Here is a 17,287-nt window from a genome sequence, read left to right on the forward strand (position 1 = left end):
CTGATGAGCTGCAAGGGGCAGGGAGGGAGGGAGGCAGATGACAAGATCCCATGGGAGGGGAGAAAGGAAATAACATTTTTCCACATCCACCTGTTTTATTCCTTACTCTGGACCATAAGCTCTGGGTCTTTCCACTTTGGCATGTATTTGCAAAGCCAGGTGAGGTCTGGTCTGCAGCTTCATTCCCCTGTGTGACTGCCACACAAACACAACCACACAGCTCTGGTGGAACCAAGGATGCCAACCAACACCAGGTCAGGGACATGGACACATCTATGGCCAAGTCACAGACACAGAAGCACTACAGGGACTTCAAATGCAGGATTTAGAGAACAAGAAAAAACAGAAAAACAAGATCCACTCACATGGAAAACGAGTGACTTACACAGATGTATGTGAAAAACCAAATGCTTTAATCCATCTATCAAGAACAACAGTTCAAATTATTTCATTGGATACATTAATATTGATCCATAATTTACAGTGCTATGGACCATACACAAATTATTGCTGCAGTCAACAGCAGATGAATATCAACATTACAGTACCAAGCATCATAGCAAGAGGCAGTAATTAATGTCACTTTTTCAAGAAATATAGGTATTTATACTATTATCAACATCAGCTTCCCCCCCCAGTGCATTTTATGTCAAACAACATAAATGTAAGTGCATTATTTTGTGCTTTGTGCTTTCCTTATGTACCTTCTTTTTGCTTTTACAGGTTGTAAGAGTTAAATATTGCTTTATAGGCCAAAAGCAGTAAGGAAGAACTTCATGGTACTCTGCACGTCTCTGCCTGTTGCATGGCTTTGGCAAAGTGAGAATTGCTTGGTTCCCCATCCACCTGCTCAGGGAAGCCAGCGCTGCCCAGCGTCACACATGTCACCAGACTGGGCAACAACTTGTGTCCATCTCACTCCACCTAGTCCATGCCAAACCCTGCCTGTGGCTGCTGCCTCTGTCCTCTGCCACCAAGCCCTCCTAAATGTCACAGCTACACCCTCCACCATGCTCTAACTGAGGGTCTGTGTCCCCTAGAGGTGTCCCCAGGGCAGTGTCACCGTTCCAAGGGTGGGCAGGCTCAGAGGAGGGCTGTGACCTAAGGAAATACTGGGGGAAGAGTGAGCAGGGCATGGCCAAGTTATGTGTTACCCCAGAAAACACAAGGTACAGGAGCACACAACACAGCTGCTACAGCCACAGAGACTTCTGCCAAGGAATCCAGCTCTTGATGGAATGGTTGGCCTTGAATCCTAACTCACCTCCACACAACATGCAGCCAAAAATCAGAAGTCATGGCTGTCAGTGAGTACCAGTGGTTTCACATAAGCTTGAAAAATATTCATATACCACAGTCTAGACTTGAATTTCTGAATGCCCAGGGCAGGCACCAAACCAAAAGCCTCATTCAATACATTCAGTGGTTCTCAGTTACTACACTCCAGCATGCACACCCTGATTTGTTGTACCAATGCTGCAGAGCTGTCCCATTTTCTGGGGAAGGGCAACAGAGCCCTGTGTTACAACCACAAGCATTTTCTACAGCCCTGACTTTCCTACCTGTCACCCTTGCCAAACAGCAAGGCTGTACCCCCATAGCTGACTCAGAGTTATGGCACAGCTGCCTTGCAGGACTGGGGGCATTTCCTGCCCCAGGACCACGGTGAGCACAGCACATCCTGCAGCCTCCTGGGTCCTGCCTGGGCCAGAGCTCTCTACCCTAGGAAAGACATATTCCCAAAAGCTGTCTGGGGTGAGGGGGAGAGGCATTAATAAAACCCAATTCCAGCTCCTCCTTCAGAAACTATAAAAGAAAGAAAAAAAGCCACAACCCCGTGGTTGCATCAACGCTAACGCATTGCTGGTGGCTCAAGCAAGAAGGGAGGGCTGGACACAGACATGGCAAGAGTGACAGGAACACAGACCCCGAGTTCCACAGCCCCACTGAGCCTGAGCCCCCTGTGCTGGGAGGGCAGGGGACACCAGGAGCCTCCCCTGGGGAAATGTCTGGGAGAGGGCTCAGCGAGCTGCACCGTAGGAACTGCCATCACTATCCCCAGCCACCCCGTCCTACCCAGTTCACATTTGGCTTCTGAACACTGCCTGCTGAGCCCAAGGTTTCCTTGGAAAGCTGGCCAAACTGGCACTCAAGTTACTCACCGTTGCACTCATCCTATGTAATTTCCAGTGTAGCACAAAGGAGAAAGGGAAGCTCTGGTTTTCTATCTGTAGGCACCATGCCACACCTCAACGCCCTATACACCACCACCCTAAAGCTCTGTCTATGCCACACTTCAGTCAGTGCTAGTCGAGGAAGACTACAACTAGAGTTTAAGGCACTTCATTCTGAACGAGCTACACCTGCCAGTCAGCTGTAGGCTGCCGTGGAGAATTCCATTCCCTCTGTCTAGCTCGGAACACCACCTGTCACCTCCGTGGAACACCTAGGCTGGATATAATACAAGGAAAACTACCGTTATTGCATAGGACTACACTTGAGTAGATAATGCACCGAACTACCTTTACAACATGGTTGCATGTTAAAAATTAATAACATTGTTATCAAGTAACAGTTATTTGCAGATACAGTAATTTACTCTTTTTTTTTGTTTTGTTTTTTTTTTTCTCTTATGTCAGCCCCAGTGCTGAAATAGAACACGAATTGCTCTAACGGGTATATTAACTACATAGTTATGTTTCCAAGCATATTACTACTTTTTTTCTGTATCACTAAAAATAAATATGTAAGTTCAGTTTCTCTACAGAGTTGTTTTATTACCTAATCTAAATTTTTACTCTACCTTAAATGCGTTTAAAAACATTTTCAAAGTGAGACTGTAATATACAAAATATTCTCAAAATCTCTCTTAAAACACAGAACCCTGCATAAAAGCTTCCTTTCAAGTGTTTACAAAGAATGCAGAAAACTTCCAATGAGTTTTAAAAATGTCAAAAAATCGCTGCAATATTAAGAGGCAAAAATCTTACAAATGAAATACAAATAAATTTAAAACAAAAAGTTGAGGATAACTAAGGAATCCATGCAAATCAAAAGAAACTGTACAATGCAATTAAAAAAAAAATAAAGCCAATTAGATATGTACAACATAATGTGCCGAGCTGATAATATGCATAATATTTTTTTGTCCAAAGGGTGTATCCCAACTTACAGTGCTCCTGATCGGTTTGCCATTGGCAAAGCCATCCACTTGTGCCACAAAACAAAATAAAAATTTAAGAGGAACCATGATCAAAAGGAAAACCCAAATCAGCTCAGAGTAAAATTAAACAACACTCTGAGACACTCACATCTCCCTGCAGTTTCAGCAACAGCATTTTATATCACAATCAACACAATCAGGATGTCTTAACACTTGGGTTCAGTTTGTTTTCTGAGTGAAGTTGGATGGGTACTTCCCCTAAACACTTGTCATGTAAGACCAACATTTGAAGGACACTGTATCTTTAAGGCAGCACTATTCAATTAATACAATTACAAATTGGACTTTTTGTTGTTGTTTCTTTACATTCTTAAACTTTATATTTTGTTTCCAAGTAAATAGGTTGCATTTACAATCCTACAATTGCCCCCTCCCCCCCTGTAGAAACAGACTCTTCATCTGTAATTCTATTGCTTTGAGTAGATTTGACCAGTTCAAAGTTCTTGGCGAATCCAGTTCACAGATTCTGTACATATGCTGTACAATATTTTGGAGGCATTGGTAGTTTTAAAATAGAATATACAAGTTTCTTCACAAAAATTCTAAAAAAAATCCTATATATATAATATATACACACACGCACACACACTGATGAAGCACAACGGGGGAAAAAAACAAAAAAAAAAACAAAAAAAAAAAAAAATCAAAAAAATTCTACAAAAGGTAAATTATTTCATCTACTGATCAAGAACCAAAGCAGTTCATGAAAGGTGTGCCAACAGATGCTAACAAGCATGGTCAGTGTCCTCCATGCTCACGCTGCTCCGCCTGCTACTCGTCTTTGATGCCCCAGGGGACACGGAGGAGAGCAGAGGGTCAGTCACTCCCACGGGGGAGAGGGTATCGTCCATCAGGATATCTTCCAGTTTGGATCCCATTTTGGCAGGAACGCCGTAAGTGCCGGCTGGCTCAGTCACGTTTCCCAGGCTGTCGCTGAAGCTGATGGTGCCGTCGGTGAGGTCCAGGGTGGTGGTACAGGACAGCTCTGTGTGGTGTGGCATCATGTCCTGGCTGCAGTTGTCCAGCACAGGCTCCTGTTTGATGACCCTGTTGACCATGTCAGGGGAGCAAAGGCCCGTAGATGGGACAAGGGACAGTCCGTGTGCCCGGGCTTGCATCTCGAGCTCCTGGGAAGGAGAGTAAGGGACGAATTAAAACAAAATCTGGAAGTAAAACCTGCTCGTCTCGCAGCTCCCAGTCTCCTTCTCCTGTACACATTTCCCCCCTTTGCCATAGTGACAAGTGCTTGTACCTTGCACACTCCAGCCCTGCAGATTTTCACCTGAACAGCAGAGTCTTGAAGAGGTGGGTGAACACCATCCCACAAAGGCCCTTCACACTCCTCCTCAGCACCTACACCAGAGCCAAAACCCAGCACCCTGCAGCACAGACATGTTCCCCCCAGGCTTCTTCTCAAACCAGTGCCAGGATAGGCAGGTTTGGCATCAGGTAGGGTGAGGAAAACATTTAAAAATAGGGGGGAAAAAAAAAAAAAAAGTAGCAGAAGCATGTGTTTAGTAATTTTTAAAAAGTCGTATGTGAAGGCACAGCATGTCTATGTGATCCTTATCAATCCCTGCCGAGACTCTGGAGGGGACATTTCTCACCCTGCAAGTCTGGCAGAGTTGCAAGAGGTCAATCAAAACTGAGCAACAACACTATTCCTGTGCAGAAAAATCACAAGGAAGTCACAGGAAGGTTTCAGACTTCACACAGAGCCAGGATTCTTCAAATTTCCATGGAAAATTTAGATCCCACCTTCACATTTAATCATACAGAAATGCCATCTCACAAATACATCAGTAAAGGGAGATGTTTTGCTTCTACTTCTGCATTATACTAAGTAATCACAATCTCATTTGTGATTGTGCTGTTTCTGGATATTCCTGTCACCGAGGCTGATTATTACTCTTTTCCACCATTTCCAGGCTAAAACAAGCTTGCAATGGCACACTGCAAGATCAGAGGAGAAGGTGGAATGAACAAGCAATTTTTCCATCAGCTAACATGCCAGAATCAGGAGTTCCTTATTCCATGCTTAATCAGAATCAACCAAAAAAGGGAAAATACACACTTGAGGTTATTTGCTGCCAGATGTATTGCCTGTTATTCAAGGGTCTGGTTTTATGGTATTTTGATTGAAGGAGCCAGAGCAGATGGGTAATACAAAGCAAGATGAAAGATGTTTGAAAAGTGATCTCATTTAGCTTTGAAACACCACAGCTTGATGCCACTCTGCAAAAGGCTGGTGTGTTTTTATCATCTCATTCTAGCAGCAGATTGCTCAACCAAGAACAAAACTGCACTGAGGCTCAACTTGGCCTGTTCTATTTTAAAGCTGTTTATTTCCACACTTGACTCTCAGGTATTTGCAGCTTCATTATCTCCCTGGTGGATTAGCTGGGCTCTTGAGGGGTCTCCTGGCAGGGCACAGCTGCACACAGAGCTCAGCTGTTTGTGCTGCAGGGGAGCAGCAACACCAGGATATCTGTGATATTGCTGTCTCCATGTTAGGTGTTGTTCTTACACCCAATTCTGGCCCACTTCTTTAATTACCCTTCTATGGAGAGGGGTGGCTATCCAGAAAAAAAAATCCTGTGTTGGCTTCAAGGTTAAGGTTTCCTATCCAGCTTGAGGCGAAGACAAAGGAATTAGATAGAGAAATGGAGTTTTCACCCTTAAATTTATGTGTAGCTCAGAACACTGGGAACCTGGGTGAATCTAACAAGGCAACAACCCACAGAGAAAACATATTCATGCCACCTACTGCTTTTCAGTGCTGAGGAGAACTGTACAGTCCTACAGACTTCAAGGAGCAGGGAAGACTCCCAAACAGCTGAACTTAATTTCATGACCATCAACAACTACATGATACATGAAGTCCCAATGCCTTAGGCCTGGCAAACAGAAGAATGTATTACCATATAAATCTTTTTGATGGGACGGTTTGGAAATAGTGTTGGCCATGGTAGAACAAAAACAGACCACTCATAAGTGCTTTTACTGGAGTGTTAGGATTCTTTTCTTTATTTTTTTTAAACTAAGGTATCTTTGGATTTTTCTGGAATAATCTCTGCAGGCATCTCAGCACTGCTCGCTGTTAATTTAAACACCGGCTCCTCCTCACCCGCACCCCACAAGCCACCACTATTTGCAACCACACGCTGCAACACCGAGAGCATTTGCAGCTCATTTCTCAGCAAACCTGTATTCTGAGCAGCAGGTGCCTGTTGGCATGTTCCAGCTTCTTCTGCCTGTTCTCCAGCTCCTTGGTGCGCTGCTGTTCCCTCTGCAGCTTGCGGATGTAATCCACCGACGCCTTCAGAATCGTCCCCTTGTTCCAGCGCATGTCCCTGGCGAGCGACACAAAAGGACAAGGTGAGGCTCTGCTCCACAGCTGATCCCTTCATACCCGCACCTGTGACCGCACCTCATCCACACAGAACACCCAGCTGACATTTATTCCAAGTCTGTGAATACAGAGGGTGTTTGCAGTGCACTAGAGGGGGCTGGAGCACAGGCTTGGGAAGCACTTTGCTTCAGAGACAGAGAGGCTGCTGCACCACCATCTCCTCACATCATCTTACTTTCTCTAAATAAGCAAAAAACATCTTACTGCACACTGTCAGTGCAAAGATGCACCTGTTCTGTAGGTTGGTACTGAGAGATATTGTCCTGCTGGCCTTGGAAGAGGCTGCAGAGCCTCTCTGCAGAGTAGCTGTGCCTCAAAACACAGGAAAATCTCCTCAAAATCATCACGGGGCATTGATTAAGATTTAAGCGAACTTCCAAACTCCAGAGCAAGGAAGGTTCCTCGCTACTGAACCAGCACTGGGAAAATGTAAATACAAGCAGTAAAACGTAAATATAAGCAGGAAAATCACTGTAGAATTATTGTAAAGAACATCTCAGAAATTACAACCAACACTGACACGTTATCAGTGAACAAGCACAGAGCTGCACTCTTTATTTTCCTTCTTTTTTTCCCTTGGAGGGAAGGGGAATGTGATGGCCTCCCAGATAAACTGCTCTCCATTTTCACTGAAACAGGGACCAGTTCAGTCTTGTCAAGCAGTAACATCCAATTAATTAAAATAATATTTAGCAAGACATGCAACCATCTAAGCAGCCAGACCAGCATAAGGTTTCCCCTCCTCTGCTAAGGCAGTCAGTCCCAGCACCAAGCCCAGCTCTGAGACAAGAATCTTCGAATTAACACAAACACAAGCAGGTTCCAAGGGGGGGGAAAATGAATGCCCAAAAAAAATCTCCAAAAAATATAATGAAACCTTTCAAGCATTTCTGCTGTCACGGAGTGCTAAGAGCAAGTAGAAAACAGGAACTTTGGGGTGGGTGTTCAAGTTCTTGTTCTCCCCTGGGATTATTTTATCTCCTCCCTCCCACAGTCTCCCTGGGCATGTTGTACTTACGGGTCATTTGACTTGGGTATCAAGGTGCCCAGCTCCTTTATACGATCATTAATATTAAATCGTCTTCTTCGTTCAACTTTAGGAAAAACAGCACGAGTGTTACAAGTAATATTCACACTTAATTACAACTTATCAAGTGTTTTATCAAAGATTTCTTTAAGCACCACTGAAATGTTTGCCTGAAGCTTAAAATCCAGTGATGATTTATTCTGCTCTCCTACACAAGGACACACTAAGACAGAAGTTCTGTCTATACTGTACATTTTGGGACTGCTGAAATTGCAGAGTTTAACTGAGACTTAAAAATCAGAATGACTGAGAAGCAAACATTTTTCTAGGGATAAGCATCACATACAAATTAAGAGACGAATATTTAGATGCTCAAGAAAATCCCAAGATAGAAAAAGGAACAAAAGGCACAATCTCTTTTTTAAAGTAGTCCTTCATGTGCAACACTTTGAGAATCCAAAAGTCCAATTCAAATATCAATTTTCCTGCATTACCTTTTCATGCTATGGAAAAGGCTTCTGAGTGGCTCAAGGCATGAAACAGTTCCTTTTTTCTACTACTATAAAGTATAAAAAGATAAGTTATGGATCCATTAAATCATAAGATGATCATCATTTTAAAATATTTTTTTCCAATTTGAAAATACGAGTTCTTTTCAAAAATGAAATTTATAAAATTGCTATACTGAGGACCTACACTGTTGTTTAAAGTCACAAATTGACCACATACCTAATATTAAAAAAATTAAAATTAAAAAAAGCAAAGTTGTGCAAGGTGGATTTGTTAAAAGCGATTAGGCCACATGTTGAACTCAGCAATTCCATTGATAACAAGCACTCATTCACTTGATTTATTGAAAATAAATAGATTTAAAATTCAACAGTAGATTTAAGGACACATTTCACAAGAAATTGAGATATTTTATCTACGGGAATAACACAATGATCTAGTGCTTTATACTACGTGCAGTACCTCATCCAGATTTAAAACATCTGTATTTGAACACTCGATGCCCAAAATCATTCCAAGAATTGGTGCAAAATGTGAGAAACCAAAACTTACTCAAGTTGTGATTGTCTTTCTTTTGCCTCTCCTTAGCCAACGCTCTCGCTTCAGACTCTGTAGGAAAAATACATGCTGTGCATGTGAATGAAGTAATTAGAATTAAAATAATTCAATCACAGCGTTTCAGCCTGTGAAGTATCTGCACAGGAAGCCTGATGGCTACTTGTCACACCAACCATTACCCCCATTCCAAGGAGCAAGAAGGGCTTTGTGGATGCCAAAACACAAAGCTGGGACTGAGCTTCACCTCTGCACCTGGGGAGCATCTCTTCCCACACTTCCCAGAGTGACTCCTGTGATGGGAATGTTTCCCACGGAGGCCCTGACTCAGCAAGGTATTTGAGGACAACAAAGTGCTGAAATCCAGCACACCTTCTCCTTAGTCTGCACACGTATCCCAGGGGAGCTGAGCCAGAGGAAATGCATGCTTATGGCATTGCTGCCAGCTCAGGATGTGACACAGGCAGGACTCAGAGGCTCTGCTCACCAAATTAAGGCTACATCCTTCTGTGGCACGTGCACACACATCACCACAACACTCAAGGGACAACTTAAGTGACCTGTTAAAAAGAGTGTATTTTCCAGCTACACCAACTGTTCCTATTATATGAAAAAAAAAAAAAAGGTGAAAAATTCAACACTTTTCTTAGCAATGAAGTTGAGAAAAATGGTTCTTGCTTCAGGAAAAGCAAAAAGGAAAGTCATGGCAGCCATGCTGCACAGAACTCGTCTCCTCAACTCAGAACTGCCCTTAACCTTGCTCTACACACTTATTATCTATTTTTTATTATTCTATTATTATTGCTATTATGTTTTAGAATTATAATATTGTTAATAATTTCAGCATGCAGTAGTTCAGGCAACAGCACAACTAAATTTCTTCTTTTCAGTTCTCATTTCGTCCTAAGTTTCCCAAGCAATTTTAAGAATTTAAGTGTTATCACAAGCTCCATTGTGAAAATGATCTCTCATTGTAGCCAGTAAGTTTCTTTCCTGCATTACTTTATTTTTAAAGAGTCATCTAAATTAATTCTGTTTACAGGTAAGTGTAGCATATAGACATTAAACTTATTTCAGTCCTGTTTTGATGTATTTGATATATTGAGGACTTCCATAACACCACTTCACTCATAATTTCCCCTCTCTTGGCCTGAAGTTTGACACAACCACCTGCAGCAAATCCACCAGTCTGCACATCCAAGTTGGGCTGAGTTTGCAACTTGCAGCCCCTGGAACTTTCAATACTTGGGGCAACAAAAATGCCTGCAATGCAGGACTTTGAGTAACTCTCCTCTCTTCCCACCCTCCTCTTACATAGTTCCATCTCTGTACAAGCTTTGCTTTTTTCTAGCAGCCACAAATCATTGTGTGCTCTGCGTGTCTTTTTTTAGCGCTGAGTTCGAATTCTGTTCTGTCCTATAAATGCAAATATGCTGGCTCAGAGAGGTGGCATTTCCTCCTGGCCTGTTGAAATTGCTCTGCTTAGACTAATTCCTGCCCAGAACCTGCTTTGCAACTGAGTCAGCCTCTAAGTTTTCACAACAGAAACCCAGAAAGATGACAGGCAAAAAAGAAACCAAGCCCCTACTGTACTGCATGGTCAGTGACTCTATTGGGCTTAAAAACGGGCATTTCTGGGCATTAATACAATTTTGCCATCAGTTCTAGAGTGAGTCTCCATTTGTTCAGCCTGCAGACAACCATACCTTGTATATGTACCCTACGTGTGGTTATATCCCTCCAAGTGAGCAGAAATAAAACATGCCTGTGAATATGACATTTATTATTGCTTCAGACTACCTTGCTCCTGTACACATGTGCTTGAGAAAAAGAGGGTTTTAGTATTTCACTCTCCTGCCCCTGCCTCCCACAGCTTGCTCAGAGCATTGCTGCAGGAACTGGCATTAAAAAAAATTAAGGAACACTTCATTTCCATCTTAATTTAGTGATGCATACTCATTGAATCATAGAATGGCTTGGGTAGGAAGGGACCTTAAAGATCATCAAATTCCAATCCCCCAAGTGCCTAATTTTACATTTTAAAGGATCTACACGTCCAAGCTTCACATTTTAAGAGGTTATTTGTTCATTACTGCCCTACCCTACTGAAGTAAAGCCCCAGTGTATCATTCCTTGACATGAATGCCACAGAAACTCCAGATATGAAGTTGTTAAAGTTTGGTGTTGATAGAGCAAATAGTAAGCCCAAACTAGAAAACAGCTCTGGAAAAGATGCATGGAACCTTCCTGGAACACACACAACAGGTGTGACTGTAACAATTAAGAATTTTATGAACTTGTGACAGTGAAAACATTTGCACCCACCCATGAACACAGGCTGAAACAAACTGTTCACACATACATTCTTTCTCTTAACAGAAATTATGTCCAGTATCACCTGAATTCAAAACAATGATACCATTACTCCAAGGTGGTATTTCAGATGTATTTACCTGTGAGCTCCCTTTTTATATTAGGAAGATTAGCTGGACATGAGTTGCTGATGTTTAGTCCTGGAGGAGGCATGCTTTGGTTGCCATAAAGGTCAATCAAATTGCCAGACACAGGCAACTGGAAAAGATAAACAAGGAGAAGGATCATTTGGTTTGCCTTTATGAATGCCTTTGTACAGAAGAACAGAGTCAGGATGTGCTAAGTAATCTGTGCTCTTTTCCATGTGCAAACAGTCTGCAAGAAGGTCAGCAAAATCCACAGATATTCATGGCCACGAGGGATAAAACATTTACACTGGGAAAATTCTGCTCTCTCGCCTCAAAAGTATGCAGACTTAACATATGAAGGGGTAATAGAAGAGGTAAAATGCTGATGACATTTCTGCACTGTTGCTTCTTATTTTTCACTACAACTATTACATCTCTACCCCTTAAACTTCTCTCACATCTGAAAGAGCCTACAGAACTCTCCCAGAGAAACCCCCCCTTTTTTTCCAGGGATACGTGAGTGGAAGTACTTTGCAAGTTGTCACATGCCGGAGGAAGAACACTGTATTAATTAATCACATTTTTCATGTGATTTGAAAGCTACCTACACAGAAAACATTTCAGTTTACTTTGTTTTTCGCCTTACATAACAAAAATGCGCACCAGTAGGAGGGAGATTATTTTTACAGTAAGTTTCCTCAATTACTTGTTCACTCTGATGTGATTATTTAGGTATTTAAACAAGTAGATTTATACAGAAATAGGACAGCATTTCAGCAATATGTATCAAAGCTACCCCTTTATATTGAAACATATTTAAAGAAGCTTGCAATTATCCTGAGTGGATTATTTTACCCATCTCTTATTTGGTTTTGAAAAGACAGGTATAAAACACTCTGGTATCTTATCTGAGTGGCAACACTTCTTATCATCACTGCTGCAAAGAAAACCAATCCCTCCAAGACACTGATCCTGCAGAGATTAGAGTAGATATTAACTTTACACCCATGCAAATAATGCTGGTGAATACAATGCAGTGAGTCACAGCCAGGACTATTAAACTCCTACTGATGGGCCTTGCCAGACTGGGACCTAAGAAAATTTCTCTGCCATATGGAAGCAGATGAAACAGGAGTTGATATGTAAAGTACCACCAGCTAGAAGCTATGCTGATAGCTGTTGAGAACAGACAATGGCCAACAACAAAACCAAAGTCCCCTGACTCAAACTTTAAGAGACAGAGGAATAAATGTAACTGAATTCTCACAGTGAGTCAGCCTTATTAAGAAAAAAAAAAAAAAGAAAAAAATTTAAAAAAGGAAGATCTAATAATGCTGCTCAGATCACAGCTGTGCTGGTTGTGACTTGCCCACACTAGTGTGAGGGTGACCACTCAATCTCACTGCTCCACAAGGCTGACCCTTGTGTCTTTGGGTCCCCCAAACACATCCCTGACACCGGCACAGAGAGAGAATCACACACCCTTCTGACTTGGATGTGCTTATCCTATTCATGCTCCTAAGCATGGGGAGAGCACAAAGACCTTGTTTGTAGCCCAAGGACTTGAAGTTCGTAACCAGACATGTGAAATCTAATTAGGAACTTCAGGGAATTTTAAAAAAAGATTTTTTTGTCAGAAAACTCGAAACTGGCATCTCAAAGGCCAGGTAAAGCAGCCAGGTTGTAATGAAACGTGGAGAACACTGAGCTGCTTTCCTTACTGCAACGTGGACCCTGATTGTTACAACACTTTGTGATTGATTTTTCTTCCCCAAAGGTGTCAAACACTGAGCCAGATTTCCATGTCAATGAACAGAACCAGTGTGAGCAATGACAAAAGGGGACAGAGGACAGGCAGCAACTGCTGAACGTGCACATGTGCCTGGCTGCTAAAGGCTGTCCACAGGAACGCTTATCAAGGAAATTCATATTAAAGGGTGGGAAATGCCAACAGTCCCCACTTAAATCCATAAGCACAGAGACTGATCAGCTTCTTTCTTTGACCACTCTCCCCAGCATCCAAACTCCACAGGTCAAAGCTTCAGTTGTAACATTTCCCTGGTCCATGCTCAGTATGAGAAGCCTCTTCTCCAGGATGGCTGCAGGTCACATCTTTGGGACTAACTTGTACTAATTCCTTTCAAATGAAAACAAAGTGCATGCAACACTCTGGGCCATCTCACATAAAATACCTGCAGCTAAAGGTAAGTTAAAATCGAGGCACAGCCTCAGTTCACAATTTTATAACAGCTGTCAGAGGAATAAAATCAGTTGACTAAGGTAAACCCAATAATCATTAGTGCAGGGTTTAGGGAACTGAGAAAGGGGAGAGGGCATTGGTTTGAGATGCACAAGACAGCAGTGTGGTGAGCACACAAAAGCAGCCACTAGATTTTAATGGGGCAAAAAAAACCCCAAAAGGGGTTTATTATGTGCTCATTACAGCGACACCTGAGCATTTATTTCAAATCCTTCTTATTTGAAGAAACTGGAAAAAAATACACATTGTTGGCAAACATTTCAGCTCTAAGACAGTCGAGCCTTTCACCACCATCCTCAAGTACAAGATGGGAAAATGTCAAAACTTCCACAGCCATTTCATAGGGAATATGGAGTCTCAAATTTTGAGAAAGACATGGAATTTTCTGGAGCTAAGGAAGCTCCTTCCCTGTCTTCTCCAAATTCTAGCATGTTTCCAACCTAAATATGGTTTTCCTTACAGCTTTCTTAGCTATTTCTGGCTAAGAAGGAATTTAAATACAGCATCAGCCAGATCATCCACCTTTACTCTTCCAAAAAGTAAATGAAGGAAGAGTGGCTTATGTGCCAGGTTTAACATGTCATCTTCATTAAAACAGCATGGTTGAAAATGCTTTCACTTGTGAGATTTCATATTTCAGGGTCTTGGCATCACAAATCGCACAAACACACCAAGTAAAACAAATTTCAATCTTCCTATCACTTTGCATCTGCTTCTTTTTTTTTCTAATAATGGCTTTTATATAACAGAAATTTGAAATATGGTAATTATGACTGCAGATTCATCATAGTGCACATTCATGGGAGTCTGAGGCTTTCATTTCTCCTCCACTACTCCAACAAAACAAGCACCCACATTCTGTCTAAAACCACTGAGCCATCAGCTGTGTGATAAACAAGGCTGTTTCTAAGGTACCAGTACACACTGGAATGGGTTCTGCACCCCAGCTCGTGCAGCCCACAATGTATTGTGATGTTCCCTGACCTACAAGCACACGCTCAGCAGCAGCCCCTGCAACAAAACTCCTCTGCTGTGGAGTTTAAATTCCAGAAGAAAGCCACATTTAGAAGTGGAGCTGTGCCTATTCACAGAGTTTTTCATGCCAGGCTCTGGCTGGAGTTGATTAGCTGGATGAATTAATTGCCACCTCCACAGGAGCACTTTACACAGTACTCATTAATTCAATTACCAGGTGACATCTAGGCAGAAAACCTTCTCCATAAAACAGTGACCATTTTGTGATACTTTCCGCCACAGATATTATTCCACCAAATACCAAAGTTGACAAACACTCTCACAAGCAGTTGACTGCAGTGGGCCATTTGCAATTCAAGGTACTTGGAAACTCCCTTAGCTTGCTCTGCACCGAAATCTCTGGTTTTGCTTATCAATTAAGTACTGTTACCAACTTAACAAACTGGTCCTTTTGTTCTTTGTTGGTTATGGAACAACAACTGCCTTTGTCATAGACTCAGCACAGCTATTTATAGGTTGTGTCTCTTTAGAGACCATTTCCTCTCTTGATTTCTCCTACCTCAACTTAGCTCAGTCTGTAGGCATTAATTCCTTCTTAATAAAGTGTTGCATGCTTTAAGAGCTAAGTCCTGCCTCCAAAGAAAAGTGTCTGGCTCTTTTTTTTCCTTAAACCAACTGTTGAGAAGTACGGTTCAATTTCCATCTCTTCAGGATTGGTACTGGGCTGCTTCAGAGACTGAAATAGGCTTTTTTCCTCCAGTTATTTAAACTTATCAGTAAAGAAGTCTTAATTTCCTGTTTCATATCATTAAAGACTTCAACATATAGAGTGGGAAAATTCTGAACTTCCACAGTAAATGGAATGAGGCTTCTCTACAAGCCTTCTTGCCATGCAGCAAGCACAGCAAAGCACAGGAGGGATGCAAACTACCCTAAACATTGACTACAGGGGCTCCTTGCACCAAAACAGTGCAGAGTATCCTTCTATGCCTGTCTGGAAGCAAAGAGCCACTCTGGGGTCCCTGTGAAACAAGAAAAGAAGAATAGTATTAAAATATCCAAGTCCCTTCTGAATTAATGGGTCCCAATCCAATGAAACTTCAGAGAAAGGACTCCAGAAGACCTCCATCTCTCAATAAAAAAAAAAAAAAAAAAACCAAAACTGAAAAACAGATTAACTTTTTGAAAGCTATCTTTTGACAATTTCTTGAGGTTTTCTCTCAAATTCCAGGACAGCTGCACTCTGCAAGTCATCTTGGATTAAAGGAAAGTGTATTCTCTCTAGCAGGGCCGTGCAGCTATTTCCCTGTGTACTCAAAGGGCACTATTTAGAAGAGAAGCTGCTGGGCTGCTTCCTGCGTCATCCACCACATCCCTGAGGGCTGTGGGAATCTGTGGGAGCACAGGACCAGGTTAACATGACATCAGACAGCTACTGTCAGCAAACGTAAACCTATGCCACAAAATCAATGCTCTGTGGTAAGCTGTAAATTCTGGCACCAGATGAAACAGAAACAGACGCCAGCGCTGGCAGACATCTACTCAGCCAGATCTAACAGCACTTAAGCCTAAGGCAAAAAATTCACTGGAGCTACCCTCCACAGAAGATCAAAATCAGATTATGCCAGAAGTATGATTATATTAATTCTCAAAGCAATGTGAACCAACCCAAAAGAGCCACTTGGAGGACACCTGCGCCTTCCCTCAGCGCTTTCTGCACCTCTGTGTTCTTGGCTTTTATCACAGGCTTCCCACGTCCCCTGCTTGTTCAGTTTTCAACCTTCTTCATTCCTTTTCTCTTGTTTGTTTGGAAGATTGCTTTTTAAATTTTTTTTTCCCTCCTGCTAAATTCTGTAACATCTTTGCTGCCGTCTAGCTGGGGGCTTCTCCCCACTTGAAATCAGGCAGAGATAAAGCTGTGATGTTAGAGATAACAGAAAGTGTTTCTGGATAGGGATGATAACACATGGCATACAGTTTCTTACTTGAATATGACAACATTCAGGAACCTGGGATGCCAGAGGTTCCTTCTTTTCTGAAGCCAAGTATGAAATCCATGACAATCTTCAATATCAGTGGGAATGAGCTACTCCTGGTAGCACAGCTTACTCCTCTGTTACAATCCTCTCACCACTAACTTGGAAATAAGAAAAGCAAAATTGTCCTTTGTATTCTCTAGACCTGACTCCAGCTTGTATTTTTAAATTCATGGTTTTCATTGCAACTGTATCACCCCAAGCTGTTCAAAGGAAAACTAATTACTCTCTGTGGAACAATTCAATAACTACTTAATTGCAAGGAAGAAAAGTCCTGCTGCCGTTTTGCTACCTCTCAAGGAAAACCAGTTAGACTTAACAGGGAAACCAGAAGGAAAGGGCTGCTGTACCGTGTTTGCCATTTGCAGGGCTGGGTCCACCAAGCCGAGGATTTCTTCATTGTAACTGGACTCCAAACTAATGATGTCATCGATCACATCATCCATCTGCAGCAGAAAGGTGGACAGAGAGAACCAGAACAGTTATCAGAACCACTGGGACACACAGCAGGGGTGCCTGTGCAGCTGTGCAATCCCTCAGCTCTGACTCCTGCTATCAAAGCATCACCCAGGGGCAGCTCAGAGCTGATCTGAGGTGGTACAGAACACCTCCTTTCAGGGGCTGGGCTGGAAGGTGCCTCCATCAGCTCCTGCACAGGGCAGGAGCAAACAGCCCTTCCTTCTCAGCACCCACACAGGTGCTCCAAAACGTCCTGTAGGATTGACTGTTTCAGGACAGGACTGACTATTTCCTTTTTGCTCATTATAAAAAAGGAGCTTAAATGACAGAGATCTACAAAATCAATGCATAACAGTGATGGTAAAAGTAGCAGTACATGGGATTTTTTT

At 42.3% G+C, this 17,287-nt stretch overlaps 1 protein-coding gene across 6 annotated transcripts in view; it reads right to left on the reverse strand.

The window, feature by feature from the left end:
- Positions 1-392: 392 nt before the first annotated feature.
- Positions 393-17,287, reverse strand: part of MITF (melanocyte inducing transcription factor) — a 99,321-nt gene continuing 82,426 nt past the window's right edge. For 3 of the 6 annotated variants that reach the window (XM_088171274.1, XM_088171271.1, XM_088171272.1), the window contains 6 exons: positions 16,790-16,885; positions 11,181-11,298; positions 8,725-8,799; positions 7,654-7,729; positions 6,429-6,576; positions 393-4,350 (listed from right to left, as the gene is read on the reverse strand). In XM_088171274.1, the coding sequence (XP_088027400.1) occupies positions 3,949-4,350; positions 6,429-6,576; positions 7,654-7,729; positions 8,725-8,799; positions 11,181-11,298; positions 16,790-16,885 (915 nt within the window). In that variant the 3' untranslated portion in view covers positions 393-3,948. The remainder of the gene's footprint in view (positions 4,351-6,428; positions 6,577-7,653; positions 7,730-8,724; positions 8,800-11,180; positions 11,299-16,789; positions 16,886-17,287) is intronic. The other 3 variants (XM_014873459.2, XM_014873450.2, XM_088171273.1) reach the window with 1 other exon arrangement.

This window comes from Sturnus vulgaris, chromosome 11 (assembly GCF_052056855.1).
Source record: "Sturnus vulgaris isolate bStuVul1 chromosome 11, bStuVul1.hap1, whole genome shotgun sequence".
NCBI lineage: Eukaryota > Metazoa > Chordata > Aves > Passeriformes > Sturnidae > Sturnus > Sturnus vulgaris.